This window comes from Dendrobates tinctorius, unplaced genomic scaffold (assembly GCF_039654945.1).
Source record: "Dendrobates tinctorius isolate UK_male_01 unplaced genomic scaffold, ASM3965494v1 ptg000051l, whole genome shotgun sequence".
NCBI lineage: Eukaryota > Metazoa > Chordata > Amphibia > Anura > Dendrobatidae > Dendrobates > Dendrobates tinctorius.
This window is the reverse complement of record NW_027361719.1, coordinates 3,545,550-3,570,629: the sequence shown is the minus strand read 5'-3', so window position 1 is coordinate 3,570,629 and position 25,080 is coordinate 3,545,550. Positions and strand designations below refer to the sequence as shown.

The following is a 25,080-nucleotide window of genomic DNA, read 5'->3' as shown; positions in this document are numbered from 1 at the left end:
AGGCCTCTCTTAAAGGGATCTCCGGTATGGAAGTTAGGGTAAATTCCTCAGCGCTGATTCTCACCCCAGGCTTCTATTAAAGGGATCATTGGTATGGAAGTCAGGGCAAATCCACTCAGCGCTCTGGTTCTGACGCCAGGCCTCTCTTAAAGGGATCTCCGGTATGGAAGTTAGGACCGTTCCAGCGCTCTGGTTCTGACCCCAGGCTGATGGGACGATGTGGGATATTAGGGGTAGTAGTCCGGTGGCTCTGGCTGATGGGATGATGTGGGATATTAGGGGTAGTAGTCCGGTGGCTCTGGCTGACGGGATGATGTGGGATATTAGGGGTAGTAGTCCGGTGGCTCTGGCTGACGGGATGATGTGGGATATTAGGGGTAGTAGTCCGGTGGCTCTGGCTGACGGGATGATGTGGGATATTAGGGGTAGTAGTCCGGTGGCTCTGGCTGACGGGATGATGTGGAATATTATGGGTAGTAGTCCGGTGGCTCTGGCTGACGGGATGATGTGGGATATTAGGGGTAGTAGTCCGGTGGCTGTCTGACGGGATGATGTGGGATATTAGGGGTAGTAGTCCGGTGGCTCTGTCTGACGGGATGATGTGGGATATTAGGGGTAGTAGTCCGGTAGCTCTGGCTGACGGGATGATGTGGGATATTAGGGGTAGTAGTCCGGTAGCTCTGGCTGACGGGATGATGTGGGATATTAGGGGTAGTAGTCCGGTGGCTGTCTGACGGGATGATGTGGGATATTAGGGGTAGTAGTCCGGTGGCTCTGTCTGACATGATGATGTGGGATATTAGGGGTAGTAGTCCGGTAGCTCTGGCTGACGGGATGATGTGGGATATTAGGGGTAGTAGTCCGGTAGCTCTGGCTGACGGGATGATGTGGGATATTAGGGGTAGTAGTCCGGTGGCTCTGTCTGACGGGATGATGTGGGATATTAGGGGTAGTAGTCCGGTGGCTCTGGCTGACGGGATGATGTGGGATATTAGGGGTAGTAGTCCGGTGGCTCTGGCTGACGGGATGATGTGGGATATTAGGGGTAGTAGTCCGGTGGCTCTGGCTGATGGGGTGATGTGGGATATTATGGGTAGTAGTCCGGTGGCTCTGGCTGACAGGATGATGTGGGATATTAGGGGTAGTAGCCCGGCAGCTGCGACAGGATGATGTGGGATATTAGTGGTAGTTGTCTGGCAGCTGTGACTGACGGGATGATGTGGGAAATTATAGTGAATGTGGCTAGGGTTCTACACTCAGTTTTATATATATATTATATATATAGATATAATCATTATAATTTGTTATAACTAATCGTAGTTAGTTACTATGCCCGGGCAGCGCCGGGCTCTTCAGCTAGTGCTTTATAAAACAAACTTTAAACTAAACCCCACAGACACCACAGTTAACAGAAGGTGAGAAGTAGATGCTTCACTTTCTTTTGTGACCCCTGAAACCACAGCAGGGTTTAGAGAATAAAAAGGAAACCGGTCGGGTGTGGTGCAGGCTGTAATGGACACAAAGACTTTCCTTTATTGCTACAATATCATGATGCCCATACCACCAACGGTCACAAGGTGGCAGAGTGAGTTTTATTGTTCCAAGGCCAGCAGGATTTCTCTGAATTTATAAAGAATCTTAACCCAGGATGCACTCACTCGCTGCAGCCCAAGTCTACATGGAGGAAGGGCAAGCTACTTTAAATACATAGCCTGTGGTAGGAAGAGCACAATCAGCTGCATGTAAACCCCACCTAGTCACGCTCCTGTCTGATACCAGTAAATGATGCTTTAATGGAGAGGTTCACTGAAATTGGTATGTAAATGAGAATTTCATTGTGAACAAAAAAAGAAACATAATACGATTAACCACTTTTCAAATAATCCATAGCAGGAAATGTCTTTTCATAGGAGAGAGTTCCTCTAATTGACAGACGAGCCGGAGCTCAGAATAAGCCCAGTCACACAATGTGGCATGGCGGTGACCTCCTGAATCAGGGATTTCCAGGTGAAAAGGCTTTGTGAGCGAAGCCAGACGACAGCCACAATCAATAAGACAATATTGTGCTGTGGCGAGGATCAGGCCTGACATAAATCAGAAGCTAGAAGTAATCTGTGACGCTGGAGGGAAGTGCTCAGCCCCGATGTGATCTCCAAGGCAGAAGTCAGCTTCTTCATCTATCTCTTTAATCTATGCATCCCTCAATAGCCCAAAACCACAGATAGCCATGATATCACAGAGGAATCGTGCCAAATGACTACAGAGAATCCGTAATCATGTTTAATGCCCTCTCTATAAAAACACTCCAGTGCGAGACATCATGCACATGGTAGTGCGGCAGTACTCCAAGAGTAGTACAGGGACACAGCGTGCCTACAGGGCTGAAATTATGGAATATTCTTGCACGCTAGATGTAAAATGTAACCATAATGTTCAATGGAAGACAAAATAGAGTCCTGTCGGTGGATTGCACTAGAGTGCCCTTTTTTTCTACCGTATAGACGGCCTTTCCCATACAGTGGAACTGTGACCTTGGTGACCCCAAGTACAGGTCATGGGAAACCCTGTTATTATTTAAGGGTTAATCTCAATATAGCAAGTATCCGCTATCCTTGGGATCCAACTGCTGGGACCTCCAGCGATCCCAAGAAGGAGGCTCTGGAATCAGGGAAATGGGCTCTAAATGATCGGCCCCCGCTCCATTCATTGTTTAGGGGACTGCTGGAGACAACAAATGAATAGTAAGTGAATGGAGCGGAGGCAGAGCATGCAGATGGGGCTCTATACAGTATGGTGCCAGGTATCCAGAGCTCTGTTCTTAGGGTCACAGCAGTTGGACCCTCAGAAATTTGTAGTTTATCCCCTAATCTGTGGATAACCCTTTAAAATATATTTGCAGCATTTCCTCGCCCAGTATAGTAAGGATACACTGAATGGTGCATTTAATTCTGATGTGAGGATCAATGCTATGTTATCCAGCAGAAATGTCTTTAGCACTCCTCTCACAGTCCTGGAGCCTGGAGAAGGAGACATGGATATTACCCGCACTGCTGTAGAAATCACAATTCCAAATTATGGATATAAAGACGAGATTTTATTCACTATTCTCTCAACGCGTTTCGACATTCACATAGCTTCTTCCTCAGGAGATGCATAAGTGTACAATATCCTTACATACCGTTTAGATAGATGCAGACATTCAAATCTGGCGCCAAGAGACATGTCAGAGCAGTGACAGAGTTCATAGAGTTGGCGCAAAAATAACAGATGGTATTGTATTACAGAAATAAAGCAAATCATTACATGACGATTTGAACATCCTTATTTTCTATTACAAGTAGAGGAAAAAAAGAAAATACAGAAAACATTGCAGATTCGAACTTACTAAAAAAATAAATATGTGATCAACGGATTCACCAGTCTTTCAAGTGGACAAGCCACATATCAAGTACAAGCAAACTGTCAGAAGAGAATTATTACAGACATTACCACCAGAACAATTAGTAAAAAAAATGAAATCAATAAATGATGCATGCATAAAAGAATGAATATTAGAAAAATCGATAAAAATATATATATATATACACTCACTGGCCACTTTATTAGGTACACCTGTCCAACTGTGTGTTAAGACTTAATTTCTAATCAGCCAATCACATGGCGGCAACTCAGTGCATTTAGGCATGTAGACATGGTCAAGACAATCTCCTGCAGTTCAAACCGAGCATCAGTATGGGGAAGAAAGGTGATTTGAGTGCCTTTGAACGTGGCATGATTGTAGGTGCCAGAAGGGCTGGTCTGAGTATTTCAGAAACTGCTGATCTACTGGGATTTTCACGCACAACCATCTCTAGGGTTTACAGAGAATGGTCCGAAAAAGAAAAAAAATCCAGTGAGCGGCAGTTCTGTGGCCGGAAATGCCTTGTTGATGCCAGAGGTCAGAGGAGAATGGGCAGACTGGTTCGAGCTGACAGAAAGGCAACAGTGACTCAAATTGCCACCCGTTACAACCAAGGTAGGCAGAAGAGCATCTCTGAACGCACAGTGCGTCGAACTTTGAGGCAGATGGGCTACAGCAGCAGAAGACCACACCGGGTACCACTCCTCTCAGCTAAGAACAGGAAACTGAGGCTACAATTTGCACAAGCTCATCGAAATTGGACAGTAGAAGATTGGAAAAACGTTGCCTGGTCTGATGAGTCTCGATTTCTGCTGCGACATTCGGATGGTAGGGTCAGAATTTGGCGTAAACAACATGAAAGCATGGATCCATCCTGCCTTGTATCAACGGTTCAGGCTGGTGGTGGTGGTGTCATGGTGTGGGGAATTTTTTCTTGGCACTCTTTGGGCCCCTTGGTACCAATTGAGCATCGTTGCAACGCCACAGCCTACCTGAGTATTGTTGCTGACCATGTCCATCCCTTTATGACCACAATGTACCCAACATCTGATGGCTACTTTCAGCAGGATAATGCGCCATGTCATAAAGCTCGAATCATCTCAGATTGGTTTATTGAACATGACAATGAGTTTACTGTACTCAAATGGCCTCCTCAGTCACCAGATCTCAATCCAATAGAGCATCTTTGGGATGTGGTGGAACGGGAGATTCGCATCAGGGATGTGCAGCCGACAAATCTGCGCCAACTGTGTGATGCCATCATGTCAATATGGTCCAACATCTCTGAGGAATGCTTCCAGCACCTTGTTGAATCTCTGCCACGAAGAATTGAGGCAGTTCTGAAGGCAAAAGGGGGTCCAACCCGTTACTAGCATGGTGTACCTAATAAAGTGGCCAGTGAGTGTATATACATACATGTATTTGTGTGTGTGAATCATCTGTGTGATAATTTATAAAAACATGTTACATCATAATGGGACATTCAATTTTCATGAGATCAACTACAATTGATATTCATTAGTAGGGGCTATTTATTTAGAATGAATTTGTAAAATTTTGCTCTTTTCTCTCCTAGAGTGTTTCTGAGTCCTGTAGCCTGGGATTTCCCTCTCACTGCAGTCCTTGCTGGCTATCTTGTGCTGCTGTCCCCGATTACTGCCTATGCTCAGCTCCAAAGTTCCTGTCACATTTTTCTATAGATTATTACATCTTCTTCCTAACCTCTTAAGTAAGGAGCGATTTTTTTATTTTGGCACTTTTATTTTTTTTATCCCCTTCTTCCAAGAGCCATAATTTTTTAACACCTTTTTGGTTAATGTAGGTTTGTTTTTTTTGTCATTTTTTGTTGCATCTTTTATTGGTGCTTTTTTTTTTTTTTTTTTTTTACATCCAATAAGCAATGAATAAGCCACTTGCAAAACGAACAAAACAGACGTCCTGGGGTCTTCCGGGCGTTTCTTTTTATGCTTGCCATTGATTTCTACGGTAAAGTATGGAGCATCTTCCTAGCTGAACATGCCCGAAGACGTGTCGCTTCTCCAAAATATTGAAAGTGTTTAAAAGACGCTCTAAAGCTTGGAAAATATGAGCAGCAAGTAGCGCATCCATAGCATTGAATCAGAAGATTCTTTTGAGCTTTTTATGAGAGAATAAAAAGAGAAAAAACATTCCAGTACTGGATCCATTTATTTGAATGGGAGTGAACGTATCATAGAACCTATTCAATCTGTCTCCTATCCAGCTGCTATTTGTTTTTTAGCTGGAGCCAAAAAAAAAAAAAAAAGGGAAAATGCACAATTTTGCCTGGCCAGCAATATGGATAACAACTGGATACGGGGTTTTATGTTTTTCTTTACATCCGTTTTTGCTCTAACAGATTCATTTTTTTTTATGCTGGACCTGTTACACACAGATGACAACCAGACATGGGAACCATGCCTTACACAGTCTTGTCATATATCATCAATCTGTCACATTGCAGTATTATATCCAGGCACAGGCTCGGACTGGACCACCGGACAACAGGAAGATCTTCTGGTGGACCCCCACGCAGGGATGGGATCTCCACGCCGCCTATAGGAGACGTAGTTGGCACAATACAGGTTTCTCTATGAGAGCAGATTGCAATATTAAATTAGTCGAGTTTCTCTGTATCTATGACGTCAAGATCAGTTTTTTTTTCCTTCAACTGATCACAACCGCCCAAAACAGAATCGGGTGTCATCCGGGTTATTTCATTTGTTTCTACTGCAAAACTGGCGAGTCAGATCCAAATACACAACAACTGATGCGGCCAATGACCAGGAACAATCCCCCATACAGCACAACGGGATCACCAGATGGTTGGACGCCAGGCTCCACTCCAACAACTACATCTGATATGTTGCCCCATCTCTGGTTATTCTGGACTCAGTCAGGCCATTCACTATAATCTTATAACAATGTCCCTCGCCAAAGAGACCAAGAAACGACAACAGAAGTACATTCAAATGGTGTCAGGACCAAGATCCTCATTAAAATTATCTTCTGATCTGCAAGATTGAAATGTAAATCCATCGACACCTTTGTATCTCCTATCTGTTGCTGCATTCCTGAGAGGTTAGCATGTTAGTTCAGATGCAAATGAGATGTTACGCCCTCAAACAGCATGCATGGCTAAGAAAAACAGCACAGATCACACTCACACCAATGTTATTCAATGAGGCTGTGCAGATGATCTTTTTTTTTTTGATTGACCATAGCTCTAAGAAGAAAAAAAAAAAAAATTGCAGCGTGCATGTGTTTTTTTCCATAAATCAGATTACACTCACCCATTAGGTGCGTGAAAAAACTTAGATGGCGTACAGAGGCACAGTATAACTACCGATTTTTACGGATACATTGCAGCTGTGTAACATCGGAAACTGTAAATGGTCCTGTAAATGATTCATAGCTGCTGTAAAAAAAAAAAAAAAAAAAAGGGAGGAAAAAAATCATTTGGAGTTTCCTGCATGAAACCCTGGACAATTTTTTTTTTATTCTCGTGTGAACCTTCCCTTAGCCCGGGAGTCTTCAGAGCAGAAATTCTCCAATTGTCACATAAAACCTTGCGGTATTTGATCTCCTTGTGGATTTTATGGAAAACTTCTGCTCCAAAACCTCAGGAAAAAAAACAAACTCCTGCTGGACTTGCCAAATATTGTGCCAGAATCGGTCATCCCCTTTATACACACTCTTTCTAGTTTCACCGTTTTGACTTTATTAACTCAAAATTCTTCATTATGTTATTCAAAAAATGTTATCTGCTTTGTGCTTTTTTTTGTTTTTAATAAAACATCCTGTAATCACCCAGATCAGCATTATGCGTATGAGGGATGTGCCAGGATGGGAAGTTCTTCTGATCGCTCCGATCAGTGCGGGCGTCAATCACAGCGGCCTACCATCAGGGGATCATGGAAACACCCCCACTTTTCCCTGCATTAGTTATTACTTTGTGACTTATTCTGTGCAGAGATCTGATCCTGTAAAGCAGATTTCCAGGAATACAGCGGCTCCTGTACGGTTACTGCAAGGACAGAAGAACGAGCGCCTATCTGAGAAGTCAGAAACCCGCGCTGCCTGTGACTGACATGTCGCACCGGCATATTTCACCACCGGCCCCGGGATATTAGGAGGAATTACATCCATGGCAAGGTACTGATGTTCTGAACATGCTGAAGTCTTAAGACTCCAGTGAAGGGAGCAGCCGCCACCTTCTTGCACCCTTTAAAATAAGATATGGGTGCCATCCAAAGCCGAGGCATGGGTGCTGTAACTTCTATTGCCTTCTACTGGGACTAGACTGCCTACTTCCGCCATATCATTCACAATCACAATGCAAACTCAATTTCATCGTCCTACTGGGGAAAAATAAGGACAGGCTCCACCAATGGAGAAGCTGGAGAGATGAGCTGAAGTGTAAAGCAATAGTATGAAAGTTGCACTGAAGACTAGACGTCAAGAAAACGGCTTCAGAAATTAATGGGAGGAAATGTATCCAGTAAATGCTATTTTCAAGGCATAGAAATAGCTTTTCCCACCATATGCTGAATCACTGAAGGGACGTGGCAAATAGGATTACAAATACCTGTACATTTAGAGTGTAGAGCAGAAACGCCAGGAAGCCGCAGCGATCAGCGGATGATGAATGTCTGCACAATGGATGTCGGCCCGGCACGTAGAAGAGCACATAACGCCCCCTGCAAGGCTCCGTACAGACCGGAGACCCCGGTAACAACCCCTCCGCTCCTTGCATATAGTCAGACCTTAGATACGTCACATTTAGATTGAACCACATGCAAATACACAGAAAAAAATCTATTGTTGAGCCCCTTTACCGTGCAAACGTTCCGGTCTCACCCTCCTATATCTAGCATACGCGCTGATGATATCAAGGAAGGAACAAGCACACCGGAGAACAGGGGGGCACCAAGGACAGAGGCATCAGCATCATCATTTTTTTTTTTTTATTTTAAATGACTTTTCTTTTGGACATTTGTACAAAAGTGCGCAAGGGTGTAGGTGAATTCTGTGCAAAATCAAACAAGCTTTTATTTTCTTGCCTTTTACATTTTTTGTGTCTTTTCAAGAGAAAAAGTCAAATAAGCCTTTAAAATGTCATATCGGTCTCCAACTGCGCAAACATTACAGAAGACAGATTTATTTTTAATCTACTGGGAAACTGGAATACACGTGCGGAAAAAAATAATGAATAATAATAATAATAATAATAATAAAATAATAATACATCGTGAAATGCAAATAAAAAAGTCACCATTAGTCTAGGGTGACACTAGGTGTTATCTGAGCATGCTCGAGTGCTGACCGAGCGTCTTCGGCGTGCTCGAATACTATGCTCGAGTCCCCGCGGCTGCATGTCTCGCCGCTGTCAGACAGTCACAACACATGCCCTGTTTGTTAGACACTCCCTGCATGTGTTGCGCCTGTCGAGCAGCCGGGAGACCTGCAGCCGCGGGGACTATGAATGGGCTGCAATAATAACCCCAGTGCAGAGGCCTGCTACAGCCTGACCCTACTGATCGGACCAGGTCACCAACAACTCGAATTGCAATAAATCCCAAAATCCTAAAACACGGACATAAATATAGCAGCTTGTATTGGGCATCTTTCTGCTTATGCCCCCTACCCAAGAAGTTTTCCCATAGTTCAAAAAAAAAAAAAAGTTTGTCACGGTCAATAACCATCATCTACAAACCCAATTATTGATAATGAAAGCACAAATTAGGATCTATGATAAAGAAAAAAAATTTGCTATATCATGGCATGCAGTAACCTACGTATAAACCTACTGTAGGGATCACATGCACTTTCTAATGCTATGAAAACGGACCCCGCTCGCAGCCGCAGGAGCGCGGTGTCAGGGTGAACATTTCCAGTAGTTATCTGCTCCTGGCCGTATGCCAAGGTTTATAGAAATGAAGAAGCTGAACTATAAAGGGAAGGGCAACTCCACAACTAAAAATACTCTAAGCAGCAATTTGTTAATCCACAATGTGAATGTCCCTTTTAGGCCAGGGAATCTTTGGCCCCCTACTAAATAGAGCCCCAGGGGTGCTGAGATCAAAGGTGGCCCACAGCGGTGACAGGCTTCCCTCCCCTCAACACCAGGAAGGTAGGGGGTCAGAAGATGCGATCGGGCCCCCAGAAGGCTCATCCGTCATTCTGCTAAATAAAGGGCTACCAGGGTCTTTCTTACTGCTGTGTTGGGACATCACCTTGTGCATGCTTCAGCAGTGTTACCACTATACACACATCCTATACTGTGACATTACTATGTGCAAAAACACTTTCTCATGATCTCATATTTATTATTCCCGTTTTGCCTTCCAAGGATAGATTTTATAATACAAGCACGCATTACTAAAAAGATGTATTAGACCTGACAACGTTGGTGTATTTACTTTCATGTCAGAATGGCTGTGCAATCAATTTTCAAATTTTAATTTCAGTGGTTAGCACTGCAGCCTTGCAGCGCTGGGGTCCTGGGTTCAAATCCCACCAAGGACAACATCTGCAAGGAGTTTGTATGTTCTCCCCATGTTTGGGTGGGTTTCCTCCACATTCTCCGGCTTCCTCCCACATTCCAAAGACATACTGATAGGGAATTTAGATTGTGAGTCCCATCAGGGACAGTGATGATAATGTGTGCAAATTGTAAAGCGCTGCGGAATAGGTTAGTGCTATATAAAAATAAAGATTATTATCTCTTAGCATGATTGACAGTGTCTCAGGGTGCCTCCTGCTGCAATGTTCTCACCCTGCTCAGTACAAGCTGCTGCTGTCAGTCAGGCTGGGTGGTGGAAACTGAATACACCTGGGTTCTGAGCTCTTTCACACTTCTGTTGGACTCCAGCCATTCTGACATGGAATTAGAAAAATAACATTAATCTTTTCAGGATCAGCATCTATCTAATAATGTATATAGTTTGTATTGTGAAATCAGGTGACACATACACTGTACAGGGGGTTGCCTGCTCTCAAACTTCTGCTTGTGAGGCCAGTTAGATGTAATAAAACAATCTGGGTGTTATTCTCCTTTTCCGGATCCAGCGTTGTCTCTCCACCACTGCCCTAGTCTCTGTTTGGCTGCAGAAGTGACATCACGTCAACAGTGCCACAGTCAATCACTGAGCTGATCCCACAGGAGATGCGCGTGGGGGGGGGGGGGGCGTAACGCGGCCCACGGGAGACGCCGCGGGGGGGCGTAACGCGGCCCACGGGAGACGCCGCGCGGGGGGGGGCGGGACACGGCCCACTGGAGAGGCCGCGCGGGGGGGCGGGACACGGCCCACGGGAGACGACGCATGGGGGGGAGGGACACGGCCCACGGGAGACAGCAGGTGGTCGACAGGTAAGGTTTCCTTATGGATGATTACTATGTATGAAATAACTCAATGCAAATATGGCTACTAACAAAAAGAACAATATTTTTGACTCTCGTACCGCTTTTTGAAGGGGATGACTGAGGATAAATACTTCTTACTCATCCAGAGGTGAATTTGATGTCACTCAGTGCGATGATATTTTATACCACAAAAATGGATTCTAACCTTACCTTGGGTTTGAGGGATGTAAGGAGCCAGAACCTTCGCCCTTTTCTTCTCATAGCCCTTCTGTGTAATATCTCCTGTAAGCAGAAGCACAGGATGTAGATAAATTGCATAGCAATGGAAAATGTCCATCAACCATATGGGAAAAAAAACAGCACAACTACAGAATACAAATAAGCGATTTCCACAGCAGATGTATCGCCACATCCAAATCAGTGTAGATGGAAACCGCTGGACTACAGGATGAAAGCCGGACTGGCAACCGGAGCGAATGCTCTAATAACACAAGTGGTCCTCCCGTCTGCGGGCATTAGGGCGTCATCTGCTGCACGCTCACATACGAGGCGACGCACACTCACATACAAACATCTGCTGCACGCTCACATACGAGGCGACGCACACTCACATACAAACATCTGCTGCACGCTCACATACGAGGCGACGCATGCGTTACGCTCCTTACACTGACTTTCAAGTGTAACATTTCTTACTAGATTACATTAAAAAGGCTTCAACTTCACCAACAGATGACTATGGACCCAACGCCATGCAAATCATCAGTCCACCAAAACTCTGACTCCAATCTCAATCCACCATCAATGGTTAAAAATGTCAATGTGCACTTATACCTCATCTACTCCTTGAATTGCTTCTATAATTCTATTTGTGAACCAGAATGCTCAGGATGAACAGAGCTATAGGCTCCTCAGTGGATTAGAGCAAGTCACAGATCTGCTGATAATCTAAGATTTTAGAGACTCACAACCTGGGACTGAAGTGACACTGAGGCCGTGAATCCGCTGATTCAGTGGCTACTTATTGGGCCCGTGACATTATTATGGTAATACACATTAGCCCTTTAAAAACGGTTTAAAGAGCAATTGCTTTATTACATAGAAATGTGAAAATCAAATTTATTTATTTCTATATTTCTTAAGCATACAATCTCAACGATATAGTTGTACCGTAATCTAATCACGACATCCCAGAATTTCCATCGTCACTTATTAATTTAGGTGATAAAGTCCGTGTGATTACAGGGTGCGATGACGCCGTTGCCCTACAACGAGCAGTGAATAGTAACTGGTGCGGCAGTATTTCCGGTTTCCTGAGCTTTTTATCATAGTAACACAGATAAGTGGGAGGAATATGATATCATTAGACGTAGCAGTGAGTAACCAGACAGATCAACTTTCACTTCCTCAGTACTAGTAGGGCGGCATTAATCTGCAGCACTAATCTGTGGCGCACAGGGATCAGCTACAGTGGAATGTATAGCAGAGGGGGTTCATGTCAAGGGAGTGAAATCCTTCTTCAGGATTCGGTGCGCTTTCTGCCTCCCGTGTGATGATCCATAACATTTCCCATACTCAACAGTCATGGACAGTGCTGATCAGGTATCATCAGCCACCCAGCAGGTACATACAGTAATTACTCCTGGGCATGCACAAGAGCTGTCAATCAAGTACTGGTGGTGCATCAGCAACACTTCTCACCACCCGATGTGGAAGTGGGACGTGCTGGATACAAATTTAATCTGGCCATACAGATTACATGAAAGGCGGTCAATCAGTGAAGTCATGGAGATGGTCAGAGTATGCATGTATGTGCAGGGGGTCTTCCATTTCTCTTAATGGCAGATGTGCAGTCTGGATTTCAACATGTCAGGTTTGGTCCTGGGTGAAGTAGGCAGCCCCGGAAAAACGTGGTAGTGGCCAGGTACAGACTGGGACTAAAATTCAGCCCTGGCATTTGAAATCATAAAAGCCCATGATGTCCCACCCTGGAAGGAGTAAAGGAAGATTTACTATAAGACCAATATTTCTAATGATACCCGTGGCCTGCTGGGGTAAGTGACAGAGTCAGCGACTTTGTGCTCCATCACAACTCTTAACAGTATGGGTGTCTTAAGAATACCGATTCTGCTAGCAAGGTAGCAGACAAGGCAGCCCACGACCAGACAGGCCCTTCTGGCATTTGCCAGAATTGCCAGTCCGGCCCTGGTAGCAGCTTACACCCATTTTTCTACATAGACATGAGAATACGCACTTGATGGCGTCTGGTTGAATATGTGACAGCCATGTAAAGTTTATGGGCAGCTTCAGAGTCTCCAGTCCAGAGCCTGATGCTCCATATTCTGTCTGATAGGGTTCATAGTCAGCAGACTCTGTAATGGATGCATGCTTTGTGCACACCCAGGAAATAAAGACATGCTGTCAATGTATCGTGTGCCTGTCAGTTACTAAGAAAGATGTTGCCCATAGGCATCCAAAAGCAAAAAGGGAAAGCGTCAAGACACCCCCTTACAGAGGTTTCAGTGAGTCTATGGGGGGCTTTGATGTGACCATGCATTACCTGCTATACATTTCTGTAGGCCCACAGCTTCCTTTGATGATAGCACCCAATCACCAGCGAATATCTATTCAGTAAGAAATGTCCGTCCTGACAGCACCTTTAATTCCCACTTCTTGGTAATCATTTCCCCTCATCAGTTAGATCTTAATCCTGAAACAACTGAAAGATGTGGGGCAAGTGGCCTGATAAGATGTGTGACTTGTGCTCTCGCTTATAGGGAGAGTTGACAATTGGGCACGAATATATCACCTTAAAGGGAAGGTGGGTGTTCAAGCGGATGATCCTTGTAAAGTGTATCAAACATTTCAAGAACATTAGATTTTAGTGACAAATATACACTGGCGCTACCAAGTGCAAATAATGATGGATATGTGCAATACAGCCGCTGCTGGCGAATGCCCAGGGTCTGTGCACACCCAAGGAAAAGTAAATGACAAAAAATCAAGAATAAAATTGCACCTGCGCTGACTGACTATATCCTGCAATGACCACCTAAGTAGGTCATGAATGATTGCTGTACTTACTTCCTGTGTACTGTGGGGCTGCAGATGAATCCAGCATGTGCCATGTGTAAAAATGGCTGTACCCCGATGGAAACCAGAGACGCAACACCAAGGAGGCGTCCCTCCTGTAGACGGTGGTGTGGGAGCGTCCCTTCAGCTGTCAGCCGCTGGACACGCTGAAAAAGATGGCGGCGCGCTCCGGCCGAGAGGCGCCGCCGGCGTGCAGCGGCAAGGAGGAAGAAGAACCAGGTGACGTCACCGGGAAAAAAGGAAGGGGGCGCGTGCAGGCCAAACTAGAAGCCAACGCGTTTCTAAGGTCTGCGGACCTTCTTCATCAGGGCTGTCAGACCCTGCTGCGCCTAACCCTATATGTGGCATAAACCACACCTCCCCCCACTTGTCAGCATAAAGGGCATGCTAGATTCCAATACATCTACCCACTGCCCGTCAGGAAATGATGCAAAAAACATCTAAAGAAAGGTATCCAATGAGAAAATATTCATATATATGATATATTTTGAGAATAATTTAAAACCATTTTTTAATATAATCCAATTAAAATATATATCATATACAAATAAACATAAAACTTAAGTGTTCATATTTTCTAAAACAAAACAAAACTTTCCCTTAAAAATGCATGCATAAAATTCGTGCAATAAAATTCGTTGCACGGATAAAAAGGTTTTTGTTTTTTTTTGTTTTTTTATTTTTAACAATAAAAAAGAAACCATCTCAACATGAATGTTGCACATAACAGAAAATATGTTGATAACCATTTGGATAAATCTGAAATCCATCAAAAAAAGGCATATAACTCCACTTCTTGATTGAGGCCCCTAGGGGCCAAACAATCCAGAGTGAAAATCCACTGCGACTCAACCCGAGACATTTGCGCCAAATAATCACCACCTCTCACGTTTTTGTGTACTCATTGAATACCACAAAACGATGTTCCCTTAATAGATTTATTATGGTAATCTTTAAAATGTCTAGAGAGGGGATGACCACTATAGCCTTTTTCTATATTATTGAAATGTTCTTTCACTCGATCCATGAGTCTGCGTTTGGTGCGACCAACATATATTTCTTCGCAGGGGCACCTGATTAAATAAATAACACCAGTGGTAAAACAAGTAATCGAGTCCTTAATCTTAAACGACAATTTGTTATGAGAGTCGGTAAATGCAGTCTGTAAAATTTTCTTAAAACTGGTACGACTGCAACAAGAGCATGTACCGCACGGTATAAAACCCCTTGGACGTGCCCCTGATGAGATTGGCAAAAACGGTTTAATAGTAGGGGCTACCAAATTACCCACCGTTTGAGCCCTCCTAAATACAAATCTTGGAAATTCCGGCAAAAGATTACCTATTATTTTATCACCCCGAAGAATAAACCAATGTCTCCGAATAATATTCATGAATTCTTTATGACCAGAATGATATTGGGTGATAATAGGTAAATCCTGGATTTGCTCAGTGATAGTGGGTAACTTAGCACCATCAGGATCAGATTTGTGGATTAGAGCATGCCTAGATAACAATTCAACTTTTTTTCGGTCTACATCGAGGAGATCTTCAGGATAACCCTTAGTGAGGAATTGCTTGGATAAATTCAAAGCCTCAACAGTATAATCTTCTATTTTGGAGCAGTTCCGTCTTAATCTCGTGAACTGCCCTTTAGGAATGTTTAAAAGCCAAGCTGGTAAATGACAACTATTTAAATCAATAAAGCTATTAGAATCAACCTCTTTATGAAAACATCTAGTATATAAGTTATTTTCCTCCACATAAATTTCAAGATCCAGAAAGTGAATATTGGTGGTACTAGTGGTGGCAGTGAACTCCAATCCAAACATATTAAGATCTAAACTTGAAATAAAGGCCTCTAGATCCCCCAGAGACCCCTTCCAAATAAATAAGACGTCATCAATGAAACGTCGCCACATTACCAAATCAGACCGAAGTTGTCCTGATTGAAAGATATGGGTCTCCTCCCATTTGGCTACATACAGATTTGCGTAGCTGGGTGCAAAACGGGTACCCATAGCGGTGCCCCACGTTTGTAAATAAAATTGATCCTCAAAGAAAATAGTTATGTGTGAGAATGAAAGAAATACTCTCTAATAAAAAATCCAATTGAGTACTGGTATAAAAATCCAGTTTTTCCAAAAAATATCTGGCCGCTTCACATCCTTTTTGATGGTCTATCACTGTGTAAAGGGATTTGATATCGAGGGTCCCAAGGATAAATCCATTTTGCCATTGAATATTTTCAAGAATTTGTAATGTATGACTAGTGTCTTTAAGATAAGCCGGTACCAGAGGCATACATTTCTGCAGATGTATGTCAACATAACGAGAAAGATTGGAAGTTAGACAATTAATGCCAGAAATTATAGGTCTCCCAGGAGGACACAATTTATCCTTATGAAGTTTTGGAATATGGTAAAATATAGATGTACTAGGGGATTTCTTAACAATATATTGAAATTCCTTTTTATTCAATAAGCCATGGGATTTGCCCCATTCTGCTAATAAACTTAGTTTCTTAATGAAGAATATTTTTTGGCAAATTTATTTGGAAGGGGTCTCTGGGGGATCTAGAGGCCTTTATTTCAAGTTTAGATCTTAATATGTTTGGATTAGAGTTCACTGCCACCACTAGTACCACCAATATTCACTTTCTGGATCTTGAAATTTATGTGGAGGAAAATAACTTATATACTAGATGTTTTCATAAAGAGGTTGATTCTAATAGCTTTATTGATTTAAATAGTTGTCATTTACCAGCTTGGCTTTTAAACATTCCTAAAGGGCAGTTCACGAGATTAAGACGGAACTGCTCCAAAATAGAAGATTATACTGTTGAGGCTTTGAATTTAACCAAGCAATTCCTCACTAAGGGTTATCCTGAAGATCTCCTCGATGTAGACCGAAAAAAAGTTGAATTGTTATCTAGGCATGCTCTAATCCACAAATCTGATCCTGATGGTGCTAAGTTACCCACTATCACTGAGCAAATCCAGGATTTACCTATTATCACCCAATATCATTCTGGTCATAAAGAATTCATGAATATTATTCGGAGACATTGGTTTATTCTTCGGGGTGATAAAATAATAGGTAAACATTAGATTTTAGCCTGTGCACCAATATGACGTCTAGGAAGCCTGCCGGACGTTCCCATCTGCTATCATTGCCCGGAAAGACTGGATTGCATGGTCACACGATTTCCCCCAGAGATAAGAAGCTCTAGAGGTGTTGAGAGATGCTGATCTCGCACCTTCATGACAGCAAACAGCTATCAGCTTATAGATTTCCTATCTGACTGCTATCTACTGTCTATGGCCAGGGGAAATCTAACCCAATGCAAAGCACCAGCATAAAGGTAGAAGCAACACGTGGATCTACTGCTAACAGGAGGACAGCATCACCAACAGATCAATGCGTTGTCATAAAACACAACTCCAGACACAATACCAGAGAAGAAGATGACATCATATGAGTCACGGCACATGACGCCGATACTGACTGGAAGACTAGTCTAAATAATGAGACACAAGACGCTCCTGAGTAAGGATTGCAATATGTAAGCGGCCAACCACGTATCTGGCATCTGTCAATGATCACAGGATTCTTCCCCGAATGCTAGGAGTCAGGCCTACAGGCTCCAGCTAGATCTTCCCTCAACCCACAGCATCACTTGAAGAAAACTGAACAGACCCCACACAGACTAATGTTCATCTTATGTGCCAGTGCACAAGGGGCATTATCACATGGACCTCAGGTCCACCAGGAAAAATGATCCCAACACGCACTAGGCTGGTCCAATTTACAGAATAGACTAGCGCCTGCCAATAAGGTATTGATCTCCTGCATCATCTCCCTATGCGGATGAGCCATGTCGACTCGGACACGGAGCCGGTCACTTACGCAATTTGCAGCCGTAATTGAATCGGTGCCCACACTGGCCCAGGCAGATCAATAGTTAATCTGGAGCTTGTAGGCAGAACCCAATTGTCAGTCTGCCTTACAATTTATTTTGCCTGCCATCCTTTTTTCAAGAGAAATCACAAATATGGCCGTGTACATGACTTCTATACGCATAAGTAACTATAGTGTACAGAATAGCAGACCAGACAGTTCCTCCATAACCATGCCCATCACGGCGCTCCCCATAATGCTGCACCCATACATCCGTGCGTCACAGTCTGAGAATGAACCGACTGGGGGTCAAGCTCGGGTTATGAGACCCATAGTCAATCTGTGCACGGCCCACAACACACGGATGTGTGAACGCAGCATATAGGTGACCTTCACACTACAATGTGCATTGTACCGAAAAAGACTACACAAGATTTTTTCCTGCACATTTTTGTCTAAAATTGTATGAATGGCTGAGTGCACAATGCGCCTGTCCACCCAACCGGACACATATGCTGTAAGACAGACCTGGCGAACACACACGAGGTCACAATTGTTGGTACTCCTCGTTTTATGACAGAAAAACCCACAATGGTGACAGAAATAACTTGAATCTGACGAAAGTAATAAAAAATCTATGAAAATGAACAAATGAAAGTCAGACATTGCTTTTCAGCCACGCATCCACAGAATTTAAAAAAAAAATAAAACTCATGAAATAGGCCGGTTATTTCTGTGACCATTATGGGGTTTTCTGTCATTAAACGAGGGGAACCAACAATTGTGACCTCGTGTGTGTATGCTATAATCTTCCCCCATTCAACAGATGGAAACCAAAGTGTCCTTTTGGCCTCTATCTAGCTCAGGAGTGGGCAATTCATTTTCCCAAAGGGCTACATGAGGAACAGTGAATGTTGTGGAGGGCCGAGCTAACATCCTGACATTAATTCTGCTCAATATTAATATTAACACATTAATTATAATTATTTTATATTATTAATGGTGGTATATATATATATATATATATATATATATATATATATATATACACGCCTTATCGTGTCTGTCTGGCCCGGAGATTGGTCGCGGCCGCCAGGCCCCCGCCAGGCCGCAGCCAATCAGCGACAGGCGCAGCTGTTTGTAACGGTAAGCTGCGCCTGCCGCTGATTGACCAATCAGCGGCAGGCGCAGGCCTTAATCTGTAAAAAAGAGAATTAAAATAAAAAAAAGTTATTCTCACCTTCCCACGGCCTCCTGTCTTCTTTCCACGCGCCCGGCCTCGCGTTCCCAGTAATGCTTTGTGGCTTAGACCGCTGATGACGTCACTCTCGCGACAGCGAGAAAGAAGACCGACGTCATCAGCGGTCTAAGCCGCAAAGCATTACTGGGAACGTGAGGCCGGCCGCGTGGAAAGAAGACAGGAGGCCGTCGGAAGGTGAGAATAACTTTTTTTATTTTTTAATATTATTTTTGTACAGGGCCGCAGCAGTGATTGGTCGCGGACAGAGGGCCGCGACGCTGATTGGTCGCGGCTACACGGAAAGGAGGGTGATCAGACCATGCATACCAGGAAATGGGGGTGAGGGGACCATGCATACCAGGAAAGGGGGGTGAGGGGACCATGCATACCAGGAAAGGGGGGTGAGGGAACCATGCATACCAGGATAGGGGGGGGTGAGGGGACCATGCATACCAGGACTGGGGGGTGAGTGGACCATGCATACCCCAAAAGGAGTGTAAGAGGACCATGCATACCAGGATTGGGGGGTGCGGGGACCATGCATATCAGGAAAGGGGGGTGAGGGGACCATGCATACCAGGATAGGGGGGTGAGGGGACCATGCATACCAGGATAGTGGGGGTGATGGGACCATACATACCAGGAAAGGGGGTGACGGTGAGCATACATACCAGGATTGGGGTGTGAGAGGACCATGCATACCAACAAAGGGGGGTGAGGGGACCATGTATACCAAGAAAGGGGGGTGAGGGGACCATGCATACCAGGATTGGGGGGTGACGGGACCATGCATACCCTGAAAGGGGTGTAAGAGGGCCATGCATACCAGGAAAGAGGTGAGAGGACCATGCATACCAGGATTGGGGGGTCAGGGGACCATGCATACCAGGACAGGGGGTTGAGGGGTAGCATGCATATCAGGATTGGGGGTGAGAGAACTATACATATCAGGATTGGGGGGTGCATTATTGCATTATTATTAAATCTTCAAAAATAAACTGCATATATATTCTAGAATACCTGATGCGTTAGAATCGGGCCAACATCTAGTCAATCAATATTGAACAGAATTAAGCATGCTGACAACCCCTATATACCGTTCATGCCCCTATATACAGTATGAGCCCTCATATAGCCCCTACATACAGTGAACTCCCACATAGCCTTCCTATGTACAATACAAGACCCCATTTACAGTATGAGCCCACACTCAGTCCCACCTATAGACAAGTGGGGGAAGGCGCGTGCATTGTGCAGCCCGTGAGCCAGTGTTGTCAGCCCTCTGGCGGTCTTAGTCCGCGGGACGCGCTGGAACAGGCAGAGGGATGAACGTGGCCCACGGACCGCACTTTGCCCAGGTCTGATCTAGCTAGTATACATTCCCATACAGTCAGCAGGCTGCTCTTTCCAATACAGACGGCTATCACAATACATATACCATGCAGTATATGTCATTTTACAATAGGGCCGTATGGTGGATGAAAGCCGCGGCATCCAACAAGATGATGGCCACTGTCAGTGGCCGCTAATACGTCATGAGCCGTAAAAGAGCGGCAGGGTTACCTCTGTCTCTATATTGGAGACACATATTGGGGAACTGCAAGCTGCAATTAGCATCGGGAGCATCCAGATAATCTGCTTGCTCCAGTGTATTCCCTCGCAGCCTCTACTCAGCCATCAGACGCTTCTCTCGCCCCCCACCACCCCTTATTATCAGATCTGTGCTTGTGATGGGGGCAATCATAGAAAAGTGCATGAAAGCAGGAGCGTCCCCTCGTGTATCGCCAGCAGACGCGTCAGTGTTATTTTCACATGTAGAGATGTATGCTGCAGGATAAAAGCTAAAATGCCTCTTATTCGGAGTTTCCTGCTCTGTCAGGAACCAAAGAAAGAAACCCCGCTTATATCAGAAGGTAAACACGGAAATCCTGCCACAATCACTTGCTGTAATTTGCAGCGACAGGAAAGAACACTGACAAGAACAACGCTTACAAGTTTAAGAACCTTACTGCGAAGAAAGGCAGCACATGTACACAGCACTGAAACAGAGGTCCGATGCGGAGCGTGAAGGCTGCGGAACGTGAAGGCTGCGGAACGTGAAGGCTGCGGAACGTGAAGGCTGCGGAACGTGAAGGCTGCGGAGCGTGTAGGCTGCGGAGCGTGTAGGCTGCGGAACGTGAAGGCTGCGGAGCGTGAAGGCTGGGGAGCGTGAAGGCTGCGGAGCGTGAAGGCTGCGGAGCGTGAAGGCTGCGGAGCGTGAAGGCTGCGGAGCGTGAAGGCTGCGGAGCGTGAAGGCTGCGGAGCGTGAAGGCTGCGGAGCGTGAAGGCTGCGCTGCAAACACATGTGGGGGCCCCGATTCATTACTGCACTTGGTTGTTTGTTTGGTTTTTCCTTTGCCTGTCATTCATTTATGCCATATTCAACTATTAATTTGCGCCTTTTTTAGTCTATTTGATGCGTTTACCGGTTTGTTTTTTGCTAAAAAGTTGTTAACAGTTCATGAACTTTTTTTTTTAAGAATTTGTCACAATTCAAAACCTCAACTAATACCTTAAGACAAAAATAGAGAAGTGACTTCAAAAACACACATGATGAATCGGGCCCGTGGTGGACTAGTGACTCGCTTTTGTATCATCATTTATCCTTGAAAAGACAGTCCCATCATTTTAGGACATGCTGAAAAGATAGAGGACATAGGGAAAATCAGACAGGACAACAGTGGGACCCGCATCTATGACCAGAACGGGGCCAGAAATGGAGACAGTATGTATCAGACATTTCTGACATTTCCTTTGGAGGAGCCCTAAATGTCCAGGGTTGGAATATCTCTAAGTACTATGAAGCACCTACAAAGCATTTCCAAAAAACTATTTGGGGTTAAGAAAAGTCAAGCCATATGCTGGGGTATAGCAGGACCCCACGGAGCACAGATCTGTGGCTGCACAACCTGCTGCATCACAGCCCCAATGTAGACGCTCTGTGGAGCCTTATCTTCATACCGAGGTCACACGGCCATAGATTCATGTGAGAGAATCGGGCCCAGTCACATAACCAGACCCTGCACTTTACAAGATGGACGATTTAGAATTCAGACGAAATTACACCATTGGGGAGCGTCATTTTCTTACTCTACTTTTAAAGTAAACCTGTCACCATGAGAATGCAGGTCAATCTGCAGGCACCATGTTATAGAGCAGGAGGAGCAGAGCAGATTGATCTATAGTTCTGTGAAAAAAGACTCCGTATATCCAGTGATTTCATGATTTAATCCTCTGCTCAGTCCAGTGGGCGGTCCCATCAGTGATTGACAGCTTTGTTTATATAAGTGTGCATGCAGGGTGAGCTGTCAGTCACTGATAGGACCGCCCACCGGACTGAGCTCCCCAGAAAGCGCAGAGGATTAAATGAATAAAACACAAGATATTTTGAAGCTTTACTCACAAAACTATATATGAACCTACTCCGCCTCCTCTGCTCTGGAACATGGTGCATGCAGATTAAAAAGGTTCCCTTTAAGCAGCGTTTCCCCTGTCCAGTCCTCACGGCCCCAAACAGGTCATGTTCTCAGGATTTCCTTAGTATTTCTCAGGTGGTGGAAGTATCACCACAACATCAGGAATTCTCTCCCCTGTGCAATACTATGGAAATTCTGAAAACATGACCTGTGGGGGCCGTGAGAACTGGAGTTTGTGAAACATTGACTGTAAATATTGTTAGTATGGCTAATTTAGGGAACGTGAAGCACCAATGTGAATTGTTCCGATACACCTGTTGAGCGTGCCATATAATTATTTGCTGTTTGGAGAGTAGTGCCAATTAATCTGTTCCTCAGGACTCCAATATTAGACCCGTGCTTCCTGTTCTGACAAAATGACTTTTCAATAGTCTCATTATCATCACAGACAATAGCTGTCACAGCTCACTTCTTTTCATTCCTTGCACAAGGACCTTTGACCAGAATGCCCAGTATGCCTCTATACAAATAGGCTCGGAGTCAGTCAACTGCTGCTTATGTCCAAGTGCAGCACAGGAATCAGCGGACTCGTATTAGGCCCAGTACTCAGTATGTGACTCGCAAGGTATTTTTTATATGTGGGTATATAAAAAAAAAAAAAAAAAAGTTAGTGAAACTCTAAATTTAACCTGATGTAAACAAAAGATCATTGTCTGATGACACATTCTCTTTAAAGAGGCCCATTATCCAGGCTCTCATTTCTGCTAAACTGTGGGCTTACCAGGGACGGACCCTCATTCATGGTCTGCCCCCAGACTATCAACATCTTTGCTAGCAGTCACTGAATAGGGGGTCTTCCTAACAACCTGAGGATCACGTAGAGTGGTGACTCATTACAACAGATCTGATGACTAAAGTCTCACGCGTTGATCATGAAGTGGCCAGGACGGATTTTCATCCTAGGAACTTAATCATTTGCTACTTTTCCAAAGTTTTATTCTTTTTCAAAACAAGACAATAACATCGAGTCATTAATTGACGCAACAGACGTTAGATCATACAAAATCAAGTGCAAGCGCAAACATAGCGATCAAAGTAATGGATAAAGTACAATAAACGGTATGTAACAAATCAAGTTGAGGGACCACTTTGTTAAATAAAAATCCTACCCTATTCATTTACTACAATCATCTTCATAACCACAAAGAATTAATGAGAAGCCACCGTTTACTTCTTCACAAGAACCAGATTCTTTACTTCACACAAACGGGGAAAAAGAAAAATAAAACAAAGAATGACAGATGTTATTTATGTTGGGAATATAGTAACTTGCACAGCAGTCGTCAAGAAAACGATACCATATATATTTCCATGTATCCTTTTGCGTAGAATGTAACAGACTTATAGACAACCTCTTGTCCGGCATTGAGCTCTGTCAATGATTACAAAAATTACAAAGTCATTTACCGTATGTACCCAAAAAATGATGTTTCCTGCCTGAAAATATACTCCAAAGAGCCCATCACTTGATGTCTTCATTCTAACTTGCTGTCCACTGCCTGTTGTCAAGCGCAATCCACATCCAGCAGTAGAGACGTCAAGATGGTTTACAGGAAGAAGGACTGTGCCTTTGCCGCTGTGGTTTTGCTCTCTTGCATGTCTAGCTGTGTACAGCTGTAAATGTCAAGATGGGCTTTCAGGGTACATGAAAGTCTCTGCACCTATAGTGCTGACAGAATAGTAACCGATTCACTCAAAAAAATTATGTACAGCAAGTTACAGAAATTAAGAAACAGGACCGTTCCTGGACATATGACACTAAAAGCAGGTTTTCTTTATCTTGCTGAGAGGGATAAGGGGAGCAAGCCTATGCTTTTACTATAGCGTGAAAGGGCAGGATAGACATGCCTTAAAGCTATCAAGAACAAGCGTTTCTAGAAATTGATGAATATATTTATTAACTCGGATCTGTCATAACTTTGAACAGCTGGCACATATTCTGGGCCCGGGATAAGGTTTTACATCACTAATCCCCAGTAGCAAGTTGCCCTTCAATCTGGCACTCTGCCTGATCCAGAAAACCTTTTCAACATTTTTAGGCTTCAACCATATAATACACAAATGATAGTAAAGCAAATAAAGAAAAAAAATAGCTACACATTTGCAGTTCTAAAATTGAAAATTGCTGAATTTTATATGATCTCCAGTGATAAGGTGGGCGACTTCCATTTCTTAATAGACTGTAACAGGAAGGCTATTTCGACAATGCCATTTAGAGGCTGGGTTCTCGTGTTAGCTGCAGCCAGTCTCTGGTGGAGGCCTGGACTGTAGATGGGATTCTGGAGCATCAGCCACTGTAGGACTCGACTATAGCCTGGTGTACACATTAATTCTGAGCAACAATGATTGTAAGAAAAGCCACACTCAGGAACTATTACACATGAGAAAAGTATTGGCTTTTATTTTGTACTTTACCCATCTGTGTTGCACCCATTTGTGGCCTTCGGTCAAAAAACTGCATCAAAACCTTATGTGATTCCAGCCTTGTACATATTCTGGTATCTGAGTGAGGCCGCTTTCTCACGGCCTTAAAACTGGCAAACTTTAGT

General features: G+C 44.0%; 1 protein-coding gene across 4 annotated transcripts in view; it reads right to left on the bottom strand.

Annotated features, from left to right (window-relative positions):
- Positions 1 to 25,080, bottom strand: part of DIP2B (disco interacting protein 2 homolog B) — a 233,740-nt gene that overhangs the window by 123,814 nt on the left and 84,846 nt on the right. For all 4 annotated transcript variants that reach the window (XM_073576699.1, XM_073576700.1, XM_073576701.1 and 1 more), the window contains exon 2: positions 10,995 to 11,066. In XM_073576699.1, coding sequence (XP_073432800.1) covers positions 10,995 to 11,066 — 72 coding nt within the window. The remainder of the gene's footprint in view (positions 1 to 10,994; positions 11,067 to 25,080) is intronic.